The sequence below is a fragment of the Camelus ferus genome, chromosome 13, assembly GCF_009834535.1.
Source record: "Camelus ferus isolate YT-003-E chromosome 13, BCGSAC_Cfer_1.0, whole genome shotgun sequence".
In the NCBI taxonomy this organism is placed as follows: domain Eukaryota; kingdom Metazoa; phylum Chordata; class Mammalia; order Artiodactyla; family Camelidae; genus Camelus; species Camelus ferus.
This window is the reverse complement of record NC_045708.1, coordinates 7,610,571-7,631,925: the sequence shown is the minus strand read 5'-3', so window position 1 is coordinate 7,631,925 and position 21,355 is coordinate 7,610,571. Positions and strand designations below refer to the sequence as shown.

At 45.8% G+C, this 21,355-nt stretch overlaps 1 protein-coding gene across 4 annotated transcripts in view; it reads left to right on the top strand.

Moving 5' to 3' along the window:
• MTOR (mechanistic target of rapamycin kinase) overlaps positions 1-21,355 on the top strand; it is a 115,696-nt gene that overhangs the window by 5,100 nt on the left and 89,241 nt on the right. For all 4 annotated transcript variants that reach the window (XM_032495179.1, XM_014555249.2, XM_032495177.1 and 1 more), the window contains 15 exons: positions 67-267; positions 1,026-1,160; positions 4,606-4,881; positions 4,968-5,076; positions 7,832-8,018; positions 8,951-9,079; positions 9,724-9,968; positions 11,045-11,260; positions 11,604-11,809; positions 14,549-14,671; positions 15,323-15,412; positions 15,513-15,605; positions 16,306-16,440; positions 16,684-16,813; positions 18,173-18,423. In XM_032495179.1, coding sequence (XP_032351070.1) covers positions 67-267; positions 1,026-1,160; positions 4,606-4,881; positions 4,968-5,076; positions 7,832-8,018; positions 8,951-9,079; positions 9,724-9,968; positions 11,045-11,260; positions 11,604-11,809; positions 14,549-14,671; positions 15,323-15,412; positions 15,513-15,605; positions 16,306-16,440; positions 16,684-16,813; positions 18,173-18,423 — 2,526 coding nt within the window. The remainder of the gene's footprint in view (positions 1-66; positions 268-1,025; positions 1,161-4,605; positions 4,882-4,967; positions 5,077-7,831; positions 8,019-8,950; positions 9,080-9,723; positions 9,969-11,044; positions 11,261-11,603; positions 11,810-14,548; positions 14,672-15,322; positions 15,413-15,512; positions 15,606-16,305; positions 16,441-16,683; positions 16,814-18,172; positions 18,424-21,355) is intronic.

Sequence of the window (21,355 nt, the reverse complement as noted above, 5' to 3'; positions counted from 1 at the left end):
GGAGGCTGTACTCCTGGAGAACAAAACCGATGCAGGTGAAAGTCCTCCATGTGCCTTTCCTCCCAGGTCCTGGTTCTCCGTGAGCTGGCCATCAGCGTCCCCACCTTCTTCTTCCAGCAAGTGCAGCCCTTCTTTGACAATATTTTTGTGGCTGTGTGGGACCCCAAACAGGCCATCCGCGAGGGAGCTGTTGCCGCCCTTCGTGCCTGTCTGATCCTCACCACCCAGCGTGAGCCAAAGGAGATGCAGAAGCCGCAGTGGTACCGGGTGAGGTGGCAGTTCCCTTCCAGCCCCCAGCGAAGCACTTTTGTGTAGGGTATCACCTGCCCTAAAGGGCAGCACGGGCCCCTTGCCACAGAGCAAGTGTCAGGTCTGTTTTGGTCTCAAATGATTTTTTAAGCTCAGCATGAATCAGTAGTTATTTTACTGTGCTTCATGAAGGCACAGGCCCATCGATAGCCGCGCCGTGATTTTATGTACCACTAAGAGTGAAAGTACGATGTCAGTTAAACTGTGACTCACTACCTTCTTAACAACAACTATAAGACCCCTCTTTGCAGAGATGTTCAAGTGCAGGAAAATGGGTGTCTCTGCAGCAGCGAAATGCAGTGGATACTGAGGGAGAAAGTGCCGCGCTCTCTCCTCCAGTAGCATGAGTCCTGTGCCAACCGCTGCTGCCGACAGAGCTTACTCAGGAGCCTGGCACTGCGAAGAGAGCCCTGAGCATGGGATTGGAGACCTGGGTTCCAGTCTTGAGTGCTCTGTGACCTTGGACAGGTCAATTAGTTTCTTTGAGCCTCTGTTTTTTGTCTAGTTAGCAGAGGTGGTAATGGTATCTGCTTTCATGCTATTGTCATGATGGTTGAAGCTAAATTAAACTAGAGAGCTTGATGAGTTAGTACTGTTGAGACTGGCACAAGGCACTAAACAGGCATGGAAACACATCAGAGCCCCCGTATAGATGGGTGAGTCTGCTTTCTAATTCTGGACATTGGGTAATTAAGGCACTCTCTACCTCTATGTAGCACACGTTTGAAGAAGCAGAGAAAGGGTTTGATGAGACCTTGGCCAAGGAGAAGGGCATGAACCGGGATGATCGGATCCATGGAGCCCTGCTGATCCTCAACGAGCTGGTCCGAATCAGCAGCATGGAGGGAGAGGTGAGAGGCCATGTCCGGGGAGGCCAGGTTTCTCACGTGCCATTCTGTGAGCAAGACAAGGCCAGATCCCTGTCCTGCCAGAGCTGACGTTTTGTAGAGGAAACAGGCAGTAAACAAGTAAATAGGATCATTTCCAAAAAAGTAAATAAGATCATTTCAGATGGCAGCAAGTTCTATGAATGGGGTCAAGGGTAACAGAGGAGGGGGTGGCTCACTCCCTGAGGTGGTGCTACATGCCGTGAAGGAGCCAGCCTTGCAGCGGGCAGGGAGATTGTGTTCTAGGTGGAAACTTCTCGGTGGCAGAAAGAAGGGCAGTGTGGCTGGTGCACAACGAGCAAGGGCAGGTGGGGGGGTGGCGCACTGGCAGGCCTCATGGTTCGTGGTCGGCACTGGCTCCTATTCCCGTCACAGGGGCGAACGTCAGAGATGTGTGCACAGGGGCTGCTGTGATGGCACCGTTTTTAACAGTCATTGGCTGCCTGTGGGGAAGAGCTTGTGGAGAGGCAGGAAGGAGAACAGGGGGACAAGTTAGGAGGTGTGTTAGCTCGAAAAGCAAACATGGGTTTAAAAGTGCAAGGATTGTATTAGGGAAATAGCCTGCGAGAGAAAATGGGGAGGGAGCTGGGAGAGGCTGGGAGAACCGTCAGACTTCAGTACATGTCTGACCCTGAGTGAACAAGAGAGGGAAGAAGAGCTGGGTGGCGGCATTCTAGTCTACCATGCTGAGCCATCACGGGGTCCTCAGGCCAGAGCTGGCCCTCAGAAAAGTCTCGCCTTAGCATTCCTACCATGTTCTGTCATCAGCTAGAAGCAGCCCGTGGAAAGTGTGACCTTGGCCCAAACATGGCCATGTTTCAGAGTGGCAGCTGGGGCCCTTGGTCAGTTACACTCCCTGCAGTTGGAGGTCCCGTTCTCACAGCTGCCACAGGAGGACTCATCATCTGGGTGAGCAACGGTAGCGGCTTCCACTAGCCTTCATAGTGCAGACACTGGGAAGTTGATTTCAGTGTCAGTCCACTGACACTGCATTCAGCGTCTATTTGGGAAGTCGAGCTCCGTCTGTGAGTCTTCCTGTGGGGAGCTAGTTGGTGTGGAAGCTCACCCCAGGGCTTCCTGCTTTAATAGACCCAGTGATCATTTGGTAATGGCTGTGCCCTAGATGTGGGGGCCAGCATGTGCTGCAGTTTGTGGAGAAGCACAGGAATCCGGCTTTGGACCCCCACTCCTCTCTGTACTGTGTGACTTGGGTAAGTTACTTTGCCTGCTCATTTTCCTCAGTTTTAATGGGGATCTTATTTACCTTATTGGGCTAGTGTGAGGTTTCCAAATACATGTGAAGTACTCAGCACAACACCTGATACCTATAGGACATTCCATAAATCATCCTCAGAGATTTTTTTCACCCAAATATAACGTGGTGCTTTCCACTGTACCCCAGACGGCTCTGGGATCTTCGTTTTCTCTCAGTAAAACAGGACAGTATCGCCTAATGCATAGGTTTAAATGAAATAGCACTTGTAACAGTGCTTTGTAAGTTATAAAGAACTATCCAAATGTAAGGTATTATAATTTCATAATTTTTCCATTCATTCAACAAATACTAATTGAGCACCTACTGTGGGCCAGCTATACCGTGTCCTAAGAGCTAGAATAATGCAGCAGGAAATGAAACATTACATTCTAGCAAGGGGAGACAGACAATACACAAATAAGTAAAAATATATAGTACAGCATATGGTGATAAATGCTCTGGAGTAAAGTAGGGCAGGGAAAGTGGGTAGGGGACGCTAGCATGGATCAAGGATTACATTTTAAAATATGACATTTAAGCACAGTCATGAAGGAGGTGAGAAAAAAGCCATTCATATATCTGAGATGAGTGTTCCAGACAGCTGCTTCCGTAGCCCCAAGGCCCCGCGGCAGGAGCCTGCTGCTTTTTGAGGGTAGCAGGATTGCCGTCGTGACTGAGCTAAGAGGAGAGAGGAGTTGGGAGGTGGGGTCGGAGGAGGGCCTGGGCCAGGGTGGGGGCTCTTCACGTGGGGTCTCAGAAGCCCCTGCACAGATTGTGCATGTGAAGTGGGAAGCTATTACTGGGTTTCGAGCAGCAGAATGATATTTGACTCATGTTTCCAAAGGATCTCCGCCACATTGAAAATGGATTACTGGAGAGGCCAGGGCTGAAGCCAGGAGTGTGGTTAGGAGGAAACAGCGGCGGTCTCAGCAGAGCGCTTCTGGGTCTTGGACCGTATTGGGAGCTGTGGAGGCGCAAGGAGTGGCTGAGTTCTGAGTTTGATATTTGGAGGTCGATGGGAGAGAAAGGAAGGTCAGAGTTTTGGGCCTAAGCAACAGGGAGGATAGAGTCACCATCTACTGAGATGGGAGGAACGGGTTTGGGGTAGAATGTCGGATTTGCTTTGAACATGTGAAGTTTAAGATGCCAGTTGGATGTCTAAATGGAGATACTGAGTGAGAGACATCGATTTGTGAGTCGTTGGCATAGAGATGTTATTTCAAGTCGCGAGACTGGCTGAGAACCCGGGAGAACTAATACAGTTGGAGGAGAGATGGAGGCTGACAACCTGAGATGGGAGGTGAGGACCCAAGAGAGACCGGGAAGGAGCAGGCTGGGGGCTGGGGGCTGGGGGCTGCGGTGCCAGGAAAGCTCAGAGTCCAAGGGGCCAAGTGAAGACAAGTTTCAAGGAGGAGGAAATATTAAGTTGGATCAGGTGCTGCAGATAAGTCAGGTGAGGCGGGGACTGAGAATCGGCCGTTAGATTTAGCAGCTTAGGAGTATGGGTGATCTTGACAGGAGTCGTGGACAAGGCTTTCTGAAAAATGAAAACATCTGTGTCGAGAAAAGTTTGGAAGTTTGGAAATAAACTGTTTTATATCTTTCTCAACTTGGACTGTTGGAGGATGAGTTATCAACTAGCCCTTTGAATAGGTAATAGGTGTGAGTTCTCAGCCAGTCAACTTATTCCACGCCTCTTACAGAATTCCTAGGATTCTGAGAAAACCACTTGCCTAAGTTGTTTCTCCCTGGGTTTCTGGTGAGAGGAGGGAGAGCAGAATGTCCTTAACAGGATGCTGGCCTGGGGCTGCCTGTCACCCCTGCAGGAGGCTCCATGGCTCTCATCTCAGGTCTGTTGTCACAGCCATCTGCAAGTCAGCTTGCCCAAACCAAGGCTGGGGTCAGGGTCCTTGGGAGCCAGCCCCCTGCTGCTGCTTCATTGTTCAGTAGGTGGTGCTCTTCTGCCTAAATTAGAACAGAATCAGGCCCCCTGCAAGGTTCTGGGGAAATCCAAATCCTAAAGATGAAGAGTGACCACCATCCACTTTGGGAAGAGTTCATCTCAGGGGTGGGCGTGCGTTGCCCCGGAGACTCCACGGTGCCTACAGATGCTGCTTGTAAGTAAAGGTGATTTTTTTCCCCCAACGTATGTAGCGCCTGAGAGAAGAAATGGAGGAAATCACACAGCAGCAGTTGGTACATGACAAGTACTGCAAAGATCTCATGGGCTTTGGAACGAAACCTCGTCACATCACCCCCTTCACCAGTTTCCAGGCCGTGCAGCCCCAGCAGTCAAACGCCTTGGTGGGGCTGCTGGGGTACAGCTCTCACCAAGGCCTCATGGGATTTGGGGCTTCCCCCAGCCCAGCGAAGTCCACCCTGGTGGAGAGTCGCTGTTGCCGAGACTTGATGGAGGAGAAATTTGATCAGGTAGGTGGCAAGAGAGGCCCACTCCCTCTGCTCCCGGACGCCACATCTCCCTTTCCTTCACCAGCCCTGTCTCCTTCCTGTCTCAGGTGTGCCAGTGGGTGCTGAAATGCAGGAATAGCAAGAACTCACTGATCCAAATGACGATCCTTAATTTGTTGCCCCGCTTGGCTGCCTTCCGACCTTCTGCCTTCACAGGTGAGGTTTCAATGGACGTGTCATGTCGTCACCTGTTTAAGGATAATTAAACAGAGAAGTGATTCCAAAAAGTTGTGTCTGCTTCTCATTTGAAGCAGTGCCCGCTGAGGGGCTAGTCTCTGGTCTCTGCCTCGTGTCCAGTTTCACCGCTGTCTAGTTCAGGTTTTCGTCCAGTGTCTGAAGCAGAGAATCCAGATGTGTAGGCAGAGAGGTGGTTCTAGAGCCAAGTAAGTTCTCATGTATGGAAGCAGCAAGTTCATGAATGAACTTAAAGGAGACCAAAGGAAGAGCAGTTTCGGTTTAGATACTGTGCAGCCACCACTGGGGGGCAGAGGGGATCCGGTGACTGTCCTGTGTCTGCCCCTGAGGTGGGCCCCAGGCTGCGTCCCCCTCACAGAGAGGAAGGACTGGATGTTTCAGGGGCTGGTTTTATGGGTGGTAGAAGGCAGGTTCCCACATTCCTGCCCTGTTCTCCCCCGGCAGTGTGAAATCCTGGCTGCTGCGGCTGGCCCATCTCAGACACTGGCTTCTCCCCGAGGCCTTCCTGGGTGGGTTACCCCAGCTGGAAATGTGCTTTTCCTCTTCCCATCATACCCCTCGGCTGTGGAAAGGCTTTGACATCAGACCTGGAGTGAATCTTGCCTCTATGCTTAATTGTGAGGTTTCAGGACAGATTACTTGACCTTCCCGGTCCTCACTTCCTGATTGATAAAATTAGAATAACCATCCCTGCCTCACAGGTTGTACTGCTTTAACGCCTAAGCACACCTCTGAGCACAAGCTCTGAGAAATAAAAACCATTATTGCATTATTGCTGCCTCCCTTAGCTACTCCAAATCCATTTTAAAAATAAGGAAAAGGTAAAAATTATAATAAAACACCAGTTGCTTGTTCCTACTTAATGTCCTCGTCTCACCTCCATCCTTGCCGAGTGTGGACACCCTGTCCCCAACGTCTCTTTCCTCTTCACTGTGCTGCACGTTGTCCGTGCTTCATAAGCACTCAGGACCCTGTGAGAGCCAGGACCCACGGAAAGGCCAGCCCGACCCTCAGCAGGTGCCGTTCCCTAGTGCAGACTTATTTCACACCACCCAGCCCAGATGAAACAGCCGGAGAAATAGAGCCGGCGAGGTGTTAAATGTGCCGGGTGTGAGAATAGAACGTGTTGAATGAGGACTAGACAATTAGCCACATAAAATCACTGAACCAGAGAGAAATGATACAATGAAAATCACCTATATTTTTTCAGTTTTCCATTCTTCTCACCTGGTACCCAGCAGCTTTTCTCTTTTTTAATGACCAGACATGCCCCTGTTCAGTAGAGCTTTAAATGATCTTGGTTTGAAAGTCTGTGGTTCTTTTGAAGGTAATAACTAGGCCAAATTTGATCAAAGTCTGGCATATTGTGGGAGCAGTTACCCCAGTAAGTTCAAAAGACTGCCTAGCAGCAGGCTACGAAGGTTCGGAGGCCCCTAGGTTTGTTCTTTTGATGTGGGTTTTTGTTGTTTTATTAAATAATACACTAAAATATGTCATTGAAATTCAGCCTGGGCAGCCTCCATACGTACAGCCTCAGTGGGAAAGTGCCACTTTTTTTAAAGCTTGCAGTTTGGAAGTCACTACTTGAACTTCCTGATGATGCCAACTCTGGGAATACTGAAATGCTCCCCCAGGGACTGGGCTGCAATCTCTAGCAACGTCAGACTCCTGATCTCTTAGGGTATTAAATCTGGAAAAGGAAATTACCCTTCTGGTTTAAATTCATTTCCTGCTAAAATGCCATCCCGCACTCTGCAAATGCCCAGTTTTCCTCATCAGGGCACTCTGATTTGAGGGTTGTATCACCTTGGTCCTCTGTTTTCAGCCCCAACATGCTTCAGCGGCATTAGACCAGGAGCTGAGGCGAGACGTTTCTCTTTAGAGTAAAGGCAGTGATGTGTATGTGCTGTTTGGGAGTCTAGTTCACTGTCTCCTAATGTTGTCCTGGGGGCACTCAGCATCCCTGACTTTCTTCTGGGTGTGTGGTCTAGCCTTGTCTGCTGCTGTGCACGTGCTGCTGGTGCACAGACTTGAGGCCAGCAAGATGGAAGAGAAAAAGAAGAGAGACAAGAATCAGGAAGTTCCAGCCTTCTGAGGAATAATAACACTTTAGCTTAAATTGCCCAAGAATTGCCTGCCCATGCACATTGCCTTATGTAAACTTAATGAAAATGCACATGTGGCTTTCCAAATTACAGACTAAATCTTATTCTATTAAATATAACTGTAACAGAAGTCTCTAGGTAATAGCAAAGTGATTTCTAGGCCTAAGCCGATTGGAATGGCCTGTTTATTGCAAACAGTTTTCAATATTACTTTAAATTTCAGTGTAATTTTAAATAGTTTAGATGATCCTCTCTTTGTTTCTAATGAAGATTTACTACATATTTCTTAAATAAGAGCATGTGATCTTTCCCTCAAAAGATAACACTAATGGGGACAATTATTGCAATATTGCAGTTTTGGAGACCCTTTTAAGTTTTTTTTAATTAAAGAAAAAAACATCTTATACTTCTAATAATTCTAAAAGCTGTATCAGAGGAGTGATTATCAGGCATAAGACTTTGGTTAGTACATCTCCTAAAGTCTTCTTAATATCTTTCCAACAGGCTTTTAAAATTTATTCTAAAATTTAAGTGTTTTATAGGAACGCTGACCTTTGGTATATCGACCAACCCTCACCTTGAGCCATACACTTTGTTGTTTCTGTGCTCAGATACCCAGTACCTCCAAGATACGATGAACCATGTCCTAAGCTGTGTCAAGAAGGAGAAGGAACGTACAGCAGCCTTTCAGGCCCTGGGGCTACTCTCTGTGGCCGTGAGGTCTGAGTTTAAGGTCTATTTACCTCGTGTGCTGGACATCATCCGAGCAGCCCTGCCCCCTAAGGATTTTGCCCACAAGTAAGCATCTCTGTTTATGATTTCTCTCCCACTCCGTTTGCTTGGAGAGGAAGGATGCTCCATCCCGATTTCCGTGGAGCTTAAGTCCATTCTTCGCATCACTAACCCCCAGGGTACAGCAGATCGTTTAATGAGTAGCCCTTCCTCAGTTGAATTCCAGCCTTTTCCAAATGAAATGACATAGATAGAAGTATCTGGGGAGGTTGAATACCTGTGAACGTGTTAAAAACCAATGCTTACTTACTGGGAATATCCTAGTCTTCCTCTTTTCTCTGGCTTTCAAAGGTCTCTTATTTTGATATACGTCTAAAGTGAGGATTCCTAGACTGGAACTGAGGGGACCTAATGGTCACCTTTTTCCTTATCACTAAAGTTGGATACATTATTCTACCTCTTGAAACCTCCCAGTGAATAAAATATGAGAAAGACCTTCACACCCTGTAAGGTGATGAGGCTAGGGTCTCTTCTCTAAGTCTAGGGGGTGAGTGTTAATTAGAATTGTCTTTATAGCTCCCTGTGTTAGTAGCAAGAATTGCTGTAGTGAATTAATAAGCCTCGCCTATTTCAAGCCCAGCATTCTCATCATAGGGAGAATTTCTTTCCATATGACGACTGTGCCCTGCACTCTTGGTCCCTGGTGTGCACGTTGTTCAGTTTGCTTCCTAAATAGGTACCTTGGCTAGCTCCACACTAACCTTTGTGGTGCTTTTTATGCAAATTCTGAAAAGGGGCCCCTTCCACAAGACACTTTACTGCCATCTGCTGGGCATTTGTTTTAAGTATACAAATCTACAGTGGCTGCAGTTTGGTGGGCCCCCTAGAACTGTGCAGTAGAGAACCTGTACATCCACTTGTCGTTGCCCCAGGGTGATTTTGAGGTAGGGCATCACAAACTGTCACTATGCTAAACTAGCCCCTCTGATTCTCTGCAGGAGACAGAAAGCGATGCAGGTGGATGCCACTGTGTTCACCTGCATCAGCATGCTGGCCCGAGCAATGGGGCCAGGCATCCAGCAGGACATCAAGGAGCTGCTGGAGCCCATGCTGGCAGTGGGACTGAGGTGAGTGTCAGGAACCTGAGCTTTCCCCGCCTCAAGTAGCATGAGGCCTGAGCCCCAGAAGTGGGACTGTGTTGAAAGAGCGAGGCACGGCTACTCGCACATTCAACTGGATAGGTCGGATAGCTCACACTAAACACATAGGCTAGTTTCCAATCCAAGTTTCATCACTAGCCAGCTGTGTGATCTGAAAAGTGGGTACAGTCGCAGCTCCTTTGGTCTGGGTTTGTCATGGGGATCAAGTGACAGAGTTGACGAAATAGCCACTCAGTACAGCGCCTTGTATAGAAGTGCTGTTAGTATTTGTGGCTGTTGTTTATATTATTAGGTGTATTGCTTAAGCTCCCTACGCTTCAGCTCTCTTCATCTATAAAATAAGGACAGTGCTCTCAATCTGCTTCCCAGATTGTTTATTGAGAGTTGGTCTTCTGTAGTGGCTGAATTATATTAAGCAAGTTCTCCCACGACAAAACCCAGAAAATCATAGACTGTTTTGAAATCTGGGACCAGGCCGAGAGAGTTTAGGATGTATATTTTATTTTATAATATCCTTTCTGCTTTGAAGATGAGGCAGTGATGGGGCCCGATTTCCTTGCTGGACTGAGCGAACGTCTTATATCATGTGTGACTGGTTTCCTTCCCCTCAGCCCTGCCCTCACAGCTGTGCTGTACGACCTGAGCCGTCAGATTCCACAGCTGAAAAAGGACATCCAGGATGGGCTCCTGAAGATGCTGTCCCTGGTCCTAATGCACAAACCCCTCCGGCACCCAGGCATGCCCAAGGGCCTGGCGCATCAGCTGGCCTCCCCTGGCCTCACAACCCTCCCTGAGGCCAGCGACGTGGGCAGCATTACTCTTGCCCTCCGAACTCTTGGCAGTTTTGAATTTGAAGGTAAGAAATTGCAGTGACTCTCGCCAAGATAGTCAGTGATGCTGGGAACCTTGAGGAAAGAATGAGGGTGCCTAGAATTCCTGGATCTTGTCTGGGTTCCTGGAGACAGGGTAGCTGATTCTGCAGCAGCTCATCCTTCCTATATTTTTTCCATATATTGTTAATTCCCACTGTTTGTTTCTTTGCCCCATACCAAGACAAAAGAGAAAGAAGTAGGGCAGATAGTGTTAAGGAAAAGTATGCACTGATCCAGGAAACTAATCCTGCAGAGATAGTTGCCCCTCACCTTCTCACCACCTGTAGCCGAGGTGGTAGTTAATGCTTTAAAATGTTTAAGCAGGGGTTTGGGGGTATTTTCATTCCTATAATGGTATGATTTCCAAGAGTGTTGTACTGTGTAGTTCAGTTTGGAATTCTAAGCTGCAGATAAACCCACGTTAATGCCCTAAGGAGATGTATTTCAGGAGAGAAAAATGGATACTTTTGAAATTTAGGATTGAGTGGGTGGTACTGGCAAAGACTACAGGGAAACAAACAAGTACAAAAAGCCTAAACGTGCTGTCTGAATACTTACAGCGTCTGTGGTTTCACTTGCAGCTCCTCCACATACATTGATTAACACCCAAGATAATTTATTTCTAATGAATAGAAAGTAGCTATGTTTAAACCCAGCCTACATCAAACTCTTTTTGGTATTTAAATCTGGGAACTAAAATAGACAAGGTAAATTTAATCAAAAATTAGTTTCCTCTCTGGGAATATAAAGGATTGGGTCAGAGTAAAACAAAATAATTTATTCTTTGAAGGAAATAGAGAAAGGACTAGTATGGAGGCAGGGAGGGGAAGCCTTCTTTATGTCTCCCACCTCCTCCTCCACCTCCCTTCTGCCTTCCTGCTGATTGGAAACTCATTTGTTACCTTTTTAAGAGAAGAATTCTGGGTCAGAATCTTGCTGATCAGTATCTTGTTGAAAATTGAATCTTTAGCCATGAAATGTAAAATGCAGCTGGTGAGTTGCAGACCTGCTATCCAAAGCAGCAGCGTTGATTCTGTTTTCTCTTTGCCTCTGTATCCAGGCCACTCTCTGACCCAGTTTGTCCGCCACTGTGCGGATCATTTCCTGAACAGCGAGCACAAGGAGATCCGCATGGAAGCCGCCCGCACCTGCTCCCGCCTGCTCACGCCCTCCGTGCACCTCATCAGCGGCCATGCCCACGTGGTTAGCCAGACTGCAGTGCAAGTGGTGGCAGATGTGCTCAGCAAACTGCTCGTGGTGGGGATAACAGATCCTGGTAAAGTTTGAGATGGTGAAGTTTGAGGCTGGGGAAGTTCAGGTGCTTGGGGCAGTTGAAAGTAGCCGGTTTCATTGCAGGGCCTCCAGAGACCTTCAGCCTCAACAGGCTGATGTCCAGCTCTTTTTCTCAAGGCGTTAGGCTTGGCTTCGCCAGCCTATTGGTGTAAAACAATCGGCCTTAAATTCTATTACATTTGCTCCTGTGAGTAGAGAAAAGAATGACAGTTTAGGCGAGAGAAGGGTATCTGGCATCCTCTCCCCAGGCTGATGGCAGAAACTGGGAAAGGGCTGGAGGGATGAGAGCAGTGAGGAGGTGTTTAGAGGCTCAGTTGCTCTTGCAGACCCTGACATCCGCTACTGTGTCTTGGCATCCCTGGATGAGCGCTTTGATGCACACCTGGCCCAGGCAGAGAATTTGCAGGCCCTGTTTGTGGCCCTGAATGACCAGGTGTTTGAGATCCGGGAGCTGGCCATCTGCACCGTGGGCCGGCTCAGCAGCATGAACCCAGCCTTCGTCATGCCCTTCCTACGCAAGATGCTCATCCAGGTAAGGATGTGACTGTCACACCCAGAGGCAGCAGGGAAGGGATCTCCTCGTGAGCACTGTTTGGGGAAAGAGAGTTGAGGGCGAGGAAGGGGGAGAAGGATTGAGATACCTGGTAAAAGCCACATTTGCCTCCAAGTGTCCACCTGTTTCCCCAGCTTGTTAATTGCAGTTCTCGTGCTTGTCCCCTCATCAGCCTCTTGTCGGTGTGACTCCAGGGTGCCTCTTAGTCCCAGGCTGGCCTCTCACGCAGCTCTTCCTTCTTCCTGGCAAGTCAGCAGCGATTCCATTTCTTGTCCCCTTCACTGTGTCTGTTGTAGATGGTGTCAGTTTCCCAGCATCTCTCTGTCCTTCCACTCTACTAATTTTTTTTTTTAAGCAGAGAAAGGTTTATGGCAGGGCCAAGCAAGGAGAACAGGTGGCTCATGCCCAAAAAAACCCTGGAACTCTCTGAAGGGTTTCAGCTGAGCCTTTTTAAAGGCTACGTGAAGGAGAGGTGTCCCGGGGTGTGTGATCATCTGTGCACATTCTCAGATTGGTTGCTAGTGATCAGTCCTTAGGCACCAGAAGGTCTGGAGCGGGTGGGGTACATGCTCATGATCAAGTGGTTAATTTCTTCCATTTGGTGGTGGTTTTTAGCTTCTGAAAAACTCAGGAAGTATGCATGAGGTACTGTTATCTCAGTACTTCAGAAAGGAGTTTCCTGCTGATGCCAGGTCAAGCACAGAGACCAAGTATGGGAATGGTTCCAACATGGTTTCTCATCAGCATTGCCCCTGGTCTGTAGTCCCTGGCTTTCGTTCTTAATGTGAGATGCCAAGCCAAGTCCCTTGGACTAGAGCCTCAGGTAGATGCATTGCTGCTAGATCTAGTAGGATTTCCAGTTCCTGCTGAAACCTGCCTCCCAGTTTCTATCTTCACCCACCCAGGGAAGTTCTCTAGCCTTCTTGTGAGCAATCAGTTCTTGCATCGAGTTATTTTCATCCACCTCTTCTGGGTCTCCGTGTGCCTCACCCAGTCACTTCCTGTCCCCCCGCTCCACCCGTTCCCACCTTGCCCTCTGTTTCATGACACTCCCCATGGTTTCTTTTGAAATAAACACTTTTCACAACATATAAAGAACTTAAATATAGAAAATTACTATATGTAACTTTCACCTTAGAGAAAATGTCATTTATTCACAGTCCATCCTAATTAAAGTGACTGTAAATTGTACCATCAACAAATTAGAAGATTATACTTATGTTGGCACTTGTGTTTTTAGCCTAATGATTTGTTCTTTAATGGCTGGCCTGTGTTAGGAATGCCTATCTTTAAGTCTTTTTTAAATAATTAGGGTTTTGGAGGGTGGGTATAGCTCAGTGGTAGAACACATGCTTAACATGCACAGAGTCCTGGGTTCAAGCCCCAGTACCTCCATTAATAAGTAAGTAAAAAATTTTTTAAATAAAAATAAATAAATAAGGTTTTAGGAAGGAAAAGGAATCAGGCCATCTCATTTTTCTGATATTCGAAAATGTGAAGCATCATTGAATGAATTTACCACATACTGAGCTTAGCCCTTGAAACTCCAAAATTTTACATAATTTTTCTTGTTCTTAAACTTTGATACAGATTTCCCCAAGTTGAATTGTACATTTTCATGCCTTGGTCAGCACAGTACCTAAATGTGCTTTGGCCTTTTCTCAGTGTCTTGATCATCAGGGTGGGCACTGGGTGTTGTTCTTAGGGTGCAGCAGTGCTCTTTGATCTGGACTGAATTTGGGGTTCTTTAATTTGGCCCTACAAGGTCCCAGAGAATTGTGCTCTCCTCACTGGTACCCATTTCCTCCCAGACAGCCATCTCTTATTGCAGTTATTGGTCTGTGCTTAGCATCGTTCTCCATCCCCTCTTGCTGCTGTCTGCTGTGACCAGAGGAAAACAGGCTGCCAAGGGGATTCAGGAAATCAGAATTATTAAATCAGTAACCTAAAACAAAATATAACATTAAATTAGAGACTACTCCTCTGGGTAGCTGAGTTAACATGAGCGTTGTTTCTCACTTCCTAACCATTCAGAGATTTCCTTCTGGCACCTTCAGCTCCTCAGAAGTCTATGTCAAGTTGTTTATGTCTGTGTCACCAGGAGCATAACATGCTGATTTGCTGGTGTTTTAAGCATGTTGGTTAGATCAAACAGGTTATCTCTGTTCATTAAGGTCCAAGGAGATTCTATTGATATGATTACTAACTCTTTGGATTTATCTGGAGGTGTCTGAAACCACTATTGAGTGTTAATATTTCTTTCAACATCATAGCTGTTCTGACTGTCCTTTGATTCCTTTGTCATTATTTATAGGCACTCATAGTGATTTGCTTTCTGGACAAAGATTTTTCTTGCAGGGAGCCCTTCCTTCATTCTTTATCTTTGCAAAACCCTGCTTATAGTGAGCCCTGTTGGTTTTCTGTCTTCCATGATGGTCTACACTGTTAAAAGCTATGCTTTGCAGAGGACTGTGGTTCCTTGGAGTGCTGTGACAGAAGGAGAAAGGGCTGGTTTTGAACAGTTTTTCTTCCCATCACTGCTGTATCCAAGATGGCCCTGTGAGCTGCAGAGATGGCCTTTGCTTGTGGAGTATCTCACAGCTACTCAATCTACAGTGGCGTTCTGGTTCCTTCCCCTAGTTCCCTGCCACATTCTCCCTTTAGAAACACATTTGCTCTCGAATTTCCTCCGCCATAGTGAGCCTTTCTTCCCTACAGATTCTGACAGAGCTGGAGCATAGCGGCATTGGAAGAATCAAGGAACAGAGCGCCCGCATGCTGGGGCACCTGGTCTCCAATGCCCCCCGACTCATCCGCCCCTACATGGAGCCTATTCTGAAGGTAATTTGTGACAGACAGAGACTAGTGCTTTCTCTCCAGGTTGTCTTATGTCAGCTCATTTGGGATGGTGGGAGTATGTCAGTGCTCACTGGTAAGCTAAATAAAGTAGATAATTTCTTTGGTCCCAGACTCAGGGACAAGGGCCACATCAAGCATCCTCAGTTAAAGAGGACGAGGAATCTCACCAACTGCAGGAAAGGGCTCTCCTTACGAGAGATATGATATTTCAAGCACATCATCAAATGTACTTGGAAAGGAGAAGTAAGCCGAGAGCAGCATAAAAGAGTTCCACCCAAATGAAGAAAAAAATGAGCTTTAAAATCGGAAACAACCTCCAAATCTAAATATGTCAGAGTCATGTGAAGTCTTTCATAACTTACGTAAATCTGAATGAGAGAGCACACAGATACAGCGTGGAGAAGGTGGGGGAAGTGTTGGTAAATCATGGCACTTCCCAGCTCTCATATGTCAGGCTTGTGTGCAGTATGGAGAGGGGTTTGAGAATCCACATTCCAAAGGAGTCCTGGATTCATAAAGCCTGGAAGGAATTTATCTGTGACTAAGATGGTCTCTTGGGTATATTTTATTTATGTGAAAAAAGGTTTCTGGTAGACTAACCAGCATTCATTTTCTCATGCCTTCTTCCCGTAGGCTTTAATTTTGAAACTGAAAGATCCAGATCCTGATCCAAACCCAGGTGTGATCAATAATGTCTTGGCTACAATAGGAGAGTTGGCTCAGGTAAGGGGACAGCTTTTCCATAGGACCTCTGAGGAAGGCAGAATACTTCTTAATGCCAGAATTTCCAATCTTATCTGCCACCCTCTTTTTCATCTTGTAGGTTAGTGGCCTAGAAATGAGGAAATGGGTTGATGAACTTTTTATTATCATCATGGACATGCTCCAGGACTCCTCTCTGTTGGCCAAAAGACAGGTGGGTACCACTGCTTCCTGACTAAGCAGGACAAGCCCCAAGCAGCCAGGGACCTTGTCTCTCTCAGTCACCTCAGTGCCAATACTGCCCAGCACATAGTAGGTGCTCAGAAATATTTGTTGACCGAGTGAAAAGAAGAAAGCTTTGGACAAAGTTTGCCTGTCACCCTGACCCAGAGTCACTTTCAGTCTCAGGGCTGGCCAGCGCCGTTTCCTCTGGACAAAAAGAACTGCAGATCATCTGTCAGAGCCCCAGCTCCTGAAGGGAAAAAGAAAGCCTTGGCCTCTGGCTGTGGAGGCAGGTGGAGCTTCAGCTCACGCCCGCCTTCCCCCAGCCCTGGCTTCACTTTGATCATGGAGGGCAGTCATTAGGTGACTAGACCAAAGTAAGAACAGGCGTAATTCCCTTTTCGGTCAGACTTTTCCTGTCGGTCATCCAGGGTGTAGAAGGGCTGTATGCCCCCCCTGAGGAAGGTGGGACTGTTCTTTGCCTTTGATCCAGTAATTGCTGTATTGGTTTGTAGCCTTGATTTTGTGTCCCAGCTCTCAGAATCTCTGTTTACGGTTAGTGCTTTTACTGGAAATTCTTTTCTTGTAATAGCCTCTAACACTTCATTACAACCATTTACTGAAGAGTACAAAGTATGCTTTCCTTTCTCTCTCCCTGGCTCTACAAACTAAGTGAGCTTTTGCCTGTCCAGGTGGCTCTGTGGACCCTGGGACAGCTGGTGGCCAGCACTGGCTATGTGGTGGAGCCCTACAGGAAGTACCCCACGTTGCTTGAGGTGCTACTGAACTTCCTGAAGACTGAGCAGAACCAGGGGACACGGCGAGAGGTGGGGAACATGCAGACTTGATCTTTAAAGCCTTTGCTGGGAGAACGGGGCGGGTGGGGGAGACGTTTGAGGCGTTAACATGCTCAGTATTGATGAGGCTTCCTGTCCCTCTCCATTTTGGTCACGTGGCTGGTTGTGGCATAAGAATTGGGCGTTACGGAACACGAGAGGAATATCCCTGAAAGCTGTTGTAGTCAGGTGCTGTGGTGAATGTTTTCTTTTCCCCTCCACTTTCCCACCCAGGCGATCCGTGTGTTAGGGCTTTTGGGGGCCCTGGATCCCTATAAGCACAAAGTCAACATCGGCATGATCGACCAGTCCCGGGACGCTTCTGCTGTCAGCCTGTCAGAATCCAAGTCAAGTCAGGATTCCTGTAAGTCCAGGGGAACCGCGAGAGGCTTGCCAAGTTCCTGCCCCATGGAGCCCTCACCAGCCGTGTTCAGAGAGAGCCTTGGGCTGGATGACTGTGAAGTTAGCGCACATGGGCTCACCCCAGAACGTCTGAATGGAGCATCAGTGGTTTCCTCTTGAGTCACAGCAGGGGCTGCTTCGAGGTGTATCCAGAGTCTTCCCGTCTGTCTGGGTTCTTTGTTAAGGGTCAGCAGGCTGTGTCTCTACTCACTTCCTGTGCTTTTGAGGGAGATGGGAATTATCACCCCATCACCTTTGTTCATCTGATCTTTTGTTAGGGCTTCTTTGATGTTTTCTATTCCCACGGCACCCAAGGAGGAAGAGGGTAGAATTATTCTCCCTATTTTAATTGATAGGGAAATCTCACACAAGGCTCAGAGGGCAGAGAAAAACTAGTAGCAGTCAGAATCCTGGGCTTTTTTTCCCTCTAGTGGTCTGGCCCTGGAGTCCCTGTGCCTTAGATGAGAACCAGAGAGACTGGGCAGGGCATGGGATGCAGGCGGGTTGTCCATCAGGGCAGGCTTATGTCTGAAAGTATAGAAGTTCAACAGCGGCTCTCCCAGCTAGTCCAGCAAAGTGTTATTTTGCCAAAATAAAATAATTTGTTTCTAAATGCTGGATGGGATCATACTGCCTCTAGTTTGTCCTTCTGTATATTAGAGAAGTGTGCCTGTGATGTCCTGCCAGAACCACTGCTGTCAAAAGCAGAGCCTGAGCCGTGTCCCTCAGGTGTTCCTCCGTCCTCAGCGGTGCCAATCATCCAGTCTCTTGGATGTTCTAGTTCTTAGCCTCCTTATCACACCATTTAACCTCCCCCCACCCTCCCCCATTCTCCCCAACCTCCCTCCCCTCCCCCACCCCCAGTCCTTGAGATCCTTGTTGTTCAGGTCACGTAGCATTTGTTACTAACATGTCTGAATTCCCTAGGGGACCAAGCAGCTGCTGAACAGATGTTTGCCTAATTTAATCCCCTTTATTTTCATTTGGGGGAGTAATTATTTTTATCGATGGTTTTAGCTACGAAGTTGTGAACTGGAATAGTAAGAAGCTAAAGTAAACATAACAATTTAAAGAAAGCCCCTCATGCACTGTTTTATGCTTTTGTAGTTTGGATGATAGACAAGCCGAAAACTGTCCTTGATGATGAGAGCCTATTCACTGGCTCCTAATATACCCTGTATTCCCAGTGTGATTAGGATGTAGCGGGGAGAAAGAGATGAATGCTAATGATTGTCGGGAGGCTTTTGGTATGTTGTTAACATGCTCTGTATAAAGTCAGAGTCACGTATAGCTCACGGTCCTCACCGTTGTTTGGTCCTAGCTGACTACAGCACCAGTGAAATGCTGGTCAACATGGGGAACCTGCCTCTGGACGAGTTTTACCCGGCCGTGTCCATGGTGGCCCTGATGCGGATCTTCCGAGACCAGTCCCTCTCTCACCATCACACCATGGTCGTCCAGGCCATCACCTTCATCTTCAAGTCCCTGGGGCTCAAGTGTGTGCAGTTTTTGCCCCAGGTCATGCCCACGTTCCTGAATGTCATTCGCGTTTGTGACGGGGCCATCCGGGAAGTAAGTGGCTACAACCCCAACCCTGGCCCCTTCCTCCTCTGTGCCACACGTGCACCAAAGAGCTATCTCTGCCTCGACTTCCTAATGATGTGCTCTGCTTGCAGTTAAACACTTTGATCTCCCACTGTGGATTGGGTGCCTCTGAGGAAACACAACTCTCACCCAGATTTGGGTGATGTGGCAATCAACGTGTTAAGCATAATGCCTTTCCTCCCCCTGAGCTTCTAACACCTAAGTGTTCAGGTTTAATTAGCTCGGCCCAATTTCCTGTTTTATCCTTCAAAATGGATAAAAGATGAGTGGCCTGGGGGAGGGACAGCACTGTTATTCTCAGTAATCTTGAGTTCAGTCCAGTTCTCTGGTGGAATGTCCCACAGTGGATTTCTGGTTGCTTCTTCATGCTTAAAGTCAAACATTTATGGTGGGAATACTACAGAAGTGAAGTTGCATACTTCTTATGGGATCTCATATCAGTTTGTCCCATTATTGTTGGTCCTAAGTTTGAGCACGTGGTTAGGTTGGCATCTGTCAGCTCTCTCCATTGTAAAGTTACCTTTTTTCCTTAGTCATTAAGTAATCTGTGGAGTGATACTTTGAGACTGTGTGACTGTCCTATTCCCCAGCTACCTTTTACCTGATGGTTTCAGCCTCCATGGATGATTCTTGCCTGAATCAGGTATCACACTGATAGCAAAGACCTTCCAGTTCTGTCATTCCTTCTACTTTTAATAGCTGGCATCTTTCTGTAAAGAAAAATTTCCCCCTTTCCCACCCTCTTTTTCTCTCTTGCTCTCTTTTTTTAATTTCTCTAAACCACAGAACAGGCAAAGTGGTTCTGTGATGACCACACCTGTACCACTGCCAACTACCAGCGACCCTACTGAATAGAGTTCAAGCAGGCTTTGCAGGTCCTGCTGCCCTTAGCATATATTCCACAAGGGTGTGCAGTCAGCATTTAAAAGATACTTGAATTAATTGTTTTTCCCTTTATGATTGTATATTCAATTTGAAGTACCTTTAGAGAAGATGGTATCTGTTTTAGAAAGTATGTGTTCTAGCTGTGCACCTGCAGTATAGAAGTGCAATTTATTTTTACAATATCAACCTTATTGAATTCCTACTAATTCTGATAATTTGCCTGTCAATTTTCCCAGGTTTTCACTCTAGATAATCATAGTCTTCATAAAGAAAAAAACAATTTTGGCTTTTTTGTCTTAGTCTGTAAAACAGTTGTTACTTTTCCTTACTGCATTCCTAGGACTTTCACTACAGTATTAATTAGACTCTGTGATGGTGGAAACCTTTAATCTTGTTCCTGATTGTAATGGGACTGCTGTTAAGATTTCATTACTAAGTATGATGTTTGCTGTAGATTTTTGATAGATAGCTTTTTAAAGGTTATAAATTTCCCTTATGGTCTTAATTTGCTTAAGAGTTTCTATCATGAATGGGTATTAGATTTATCAAATGCCTTTTCTTTATCTCTTATAAGGATCATTTGGTTTTTCTTTTAATATGTTGACATATTGAATTACAGTGATATATGTTCTAATGTTGAAACATCCTTGAATTCTTGTGTTAAAACCATCTTGTTATGTTGCATTTTTTTAAGTACGTTGATTTTTATATCTAAAATTTAATTTAGAATTTTTACATCTGTGTTCCTGAGTGGAATTGGCCTGTAATGTTCTTTTAACTTCAGGTTCAAAGATCTTCTGTTTCTCGAGAGTTTTAGTCACATTTTTCTAAGAAAGTATTCTTTTTATCTAAATAGTATAATCTATTGGCATGACCTTGTTCACTATTCTTTTATATTTTCATTTCTTGCTGGAGATCTGTCATAGTACTTTTCTTTTTCAAAGAAGCAGCCTTACCACTGTTGATCTTCTCTCTTGTATCTTTGTTTCCTGTTTTATAAATCTGCTCCTTATTAGAACTTTCTTCCAGTTTTTTTCTTTTTTTCTGCTTCTTAAAACAATTCTTATTTGAATATTGGCTCATTGATTGTCAATCTTTCTTCTTGTCTAAATGTAATCTGTTAAGGCTGTAAATTTAACCCCAAGTATAGTTTAGCTGCATTCCAAAGCTTTTTAAAACTTTTTTGAGATGAAATTTACATGCCATAAAATTTACCCTTTGTAAGTGTAAAACCCAGTGATTTTTAGTATATTTATAGAGTTGTACAACCATCGCTACAGTCTAACTTGAGAAAATTCTCATCACCCCAGAAAGAAATCTCCTGCCTGTCTGCAGTTGTTTCCTAGGCAACCACTAATCTACTTTCTGTCTCGAGAGGTTTACCCTTTCTGGACATTTTGTGGAATTGGAAGTATACATGGTTTAATGTGTCTGGCTCCTTTCACTTAATATAATACTTTTGAGGTTCATCCATGCTTGTAACATGCGTCAATATGTTCATTTTTATTGCTGAATAATTAGTACTTTCATTACTGTTTAGAAATATGTGTTTTTTAATGTTTGTTATGATTACTTCTTTCATCATTGAGTTATTTAGAATTGGTATTTTAATTTGCAAACATGGAATTTGGAATTTCTTTTTTGGATACATGTTTCTAACTTAATTACCTTGGGTTTACGACTCTGATAATCTGCTGAAACTGCCTTAATAGTCTAATGCTTGATCTATTTTGGGAAATATTTCCTCTGTGCTAGGGAGTAAGGTGTATTTGCTAAAGATATGCACAGAGTTTTACATATGTCATTATATTTGAATTTATTATTGTTTTCAAATCTTTTGTATCTTTGTTAATTTTTGTTTGCTTACAATCTGTCAATTATTGAGAGAAGTGAGATAAAAATCCCCTTTTACAATGATGGGTTTATTAACGTCTCATAGTTTAGTCAGTTCTGCTTTCTATATTTTGGGGGTTATTAGATGCATACACATTTTAAATCATCATATCTTCCTGGT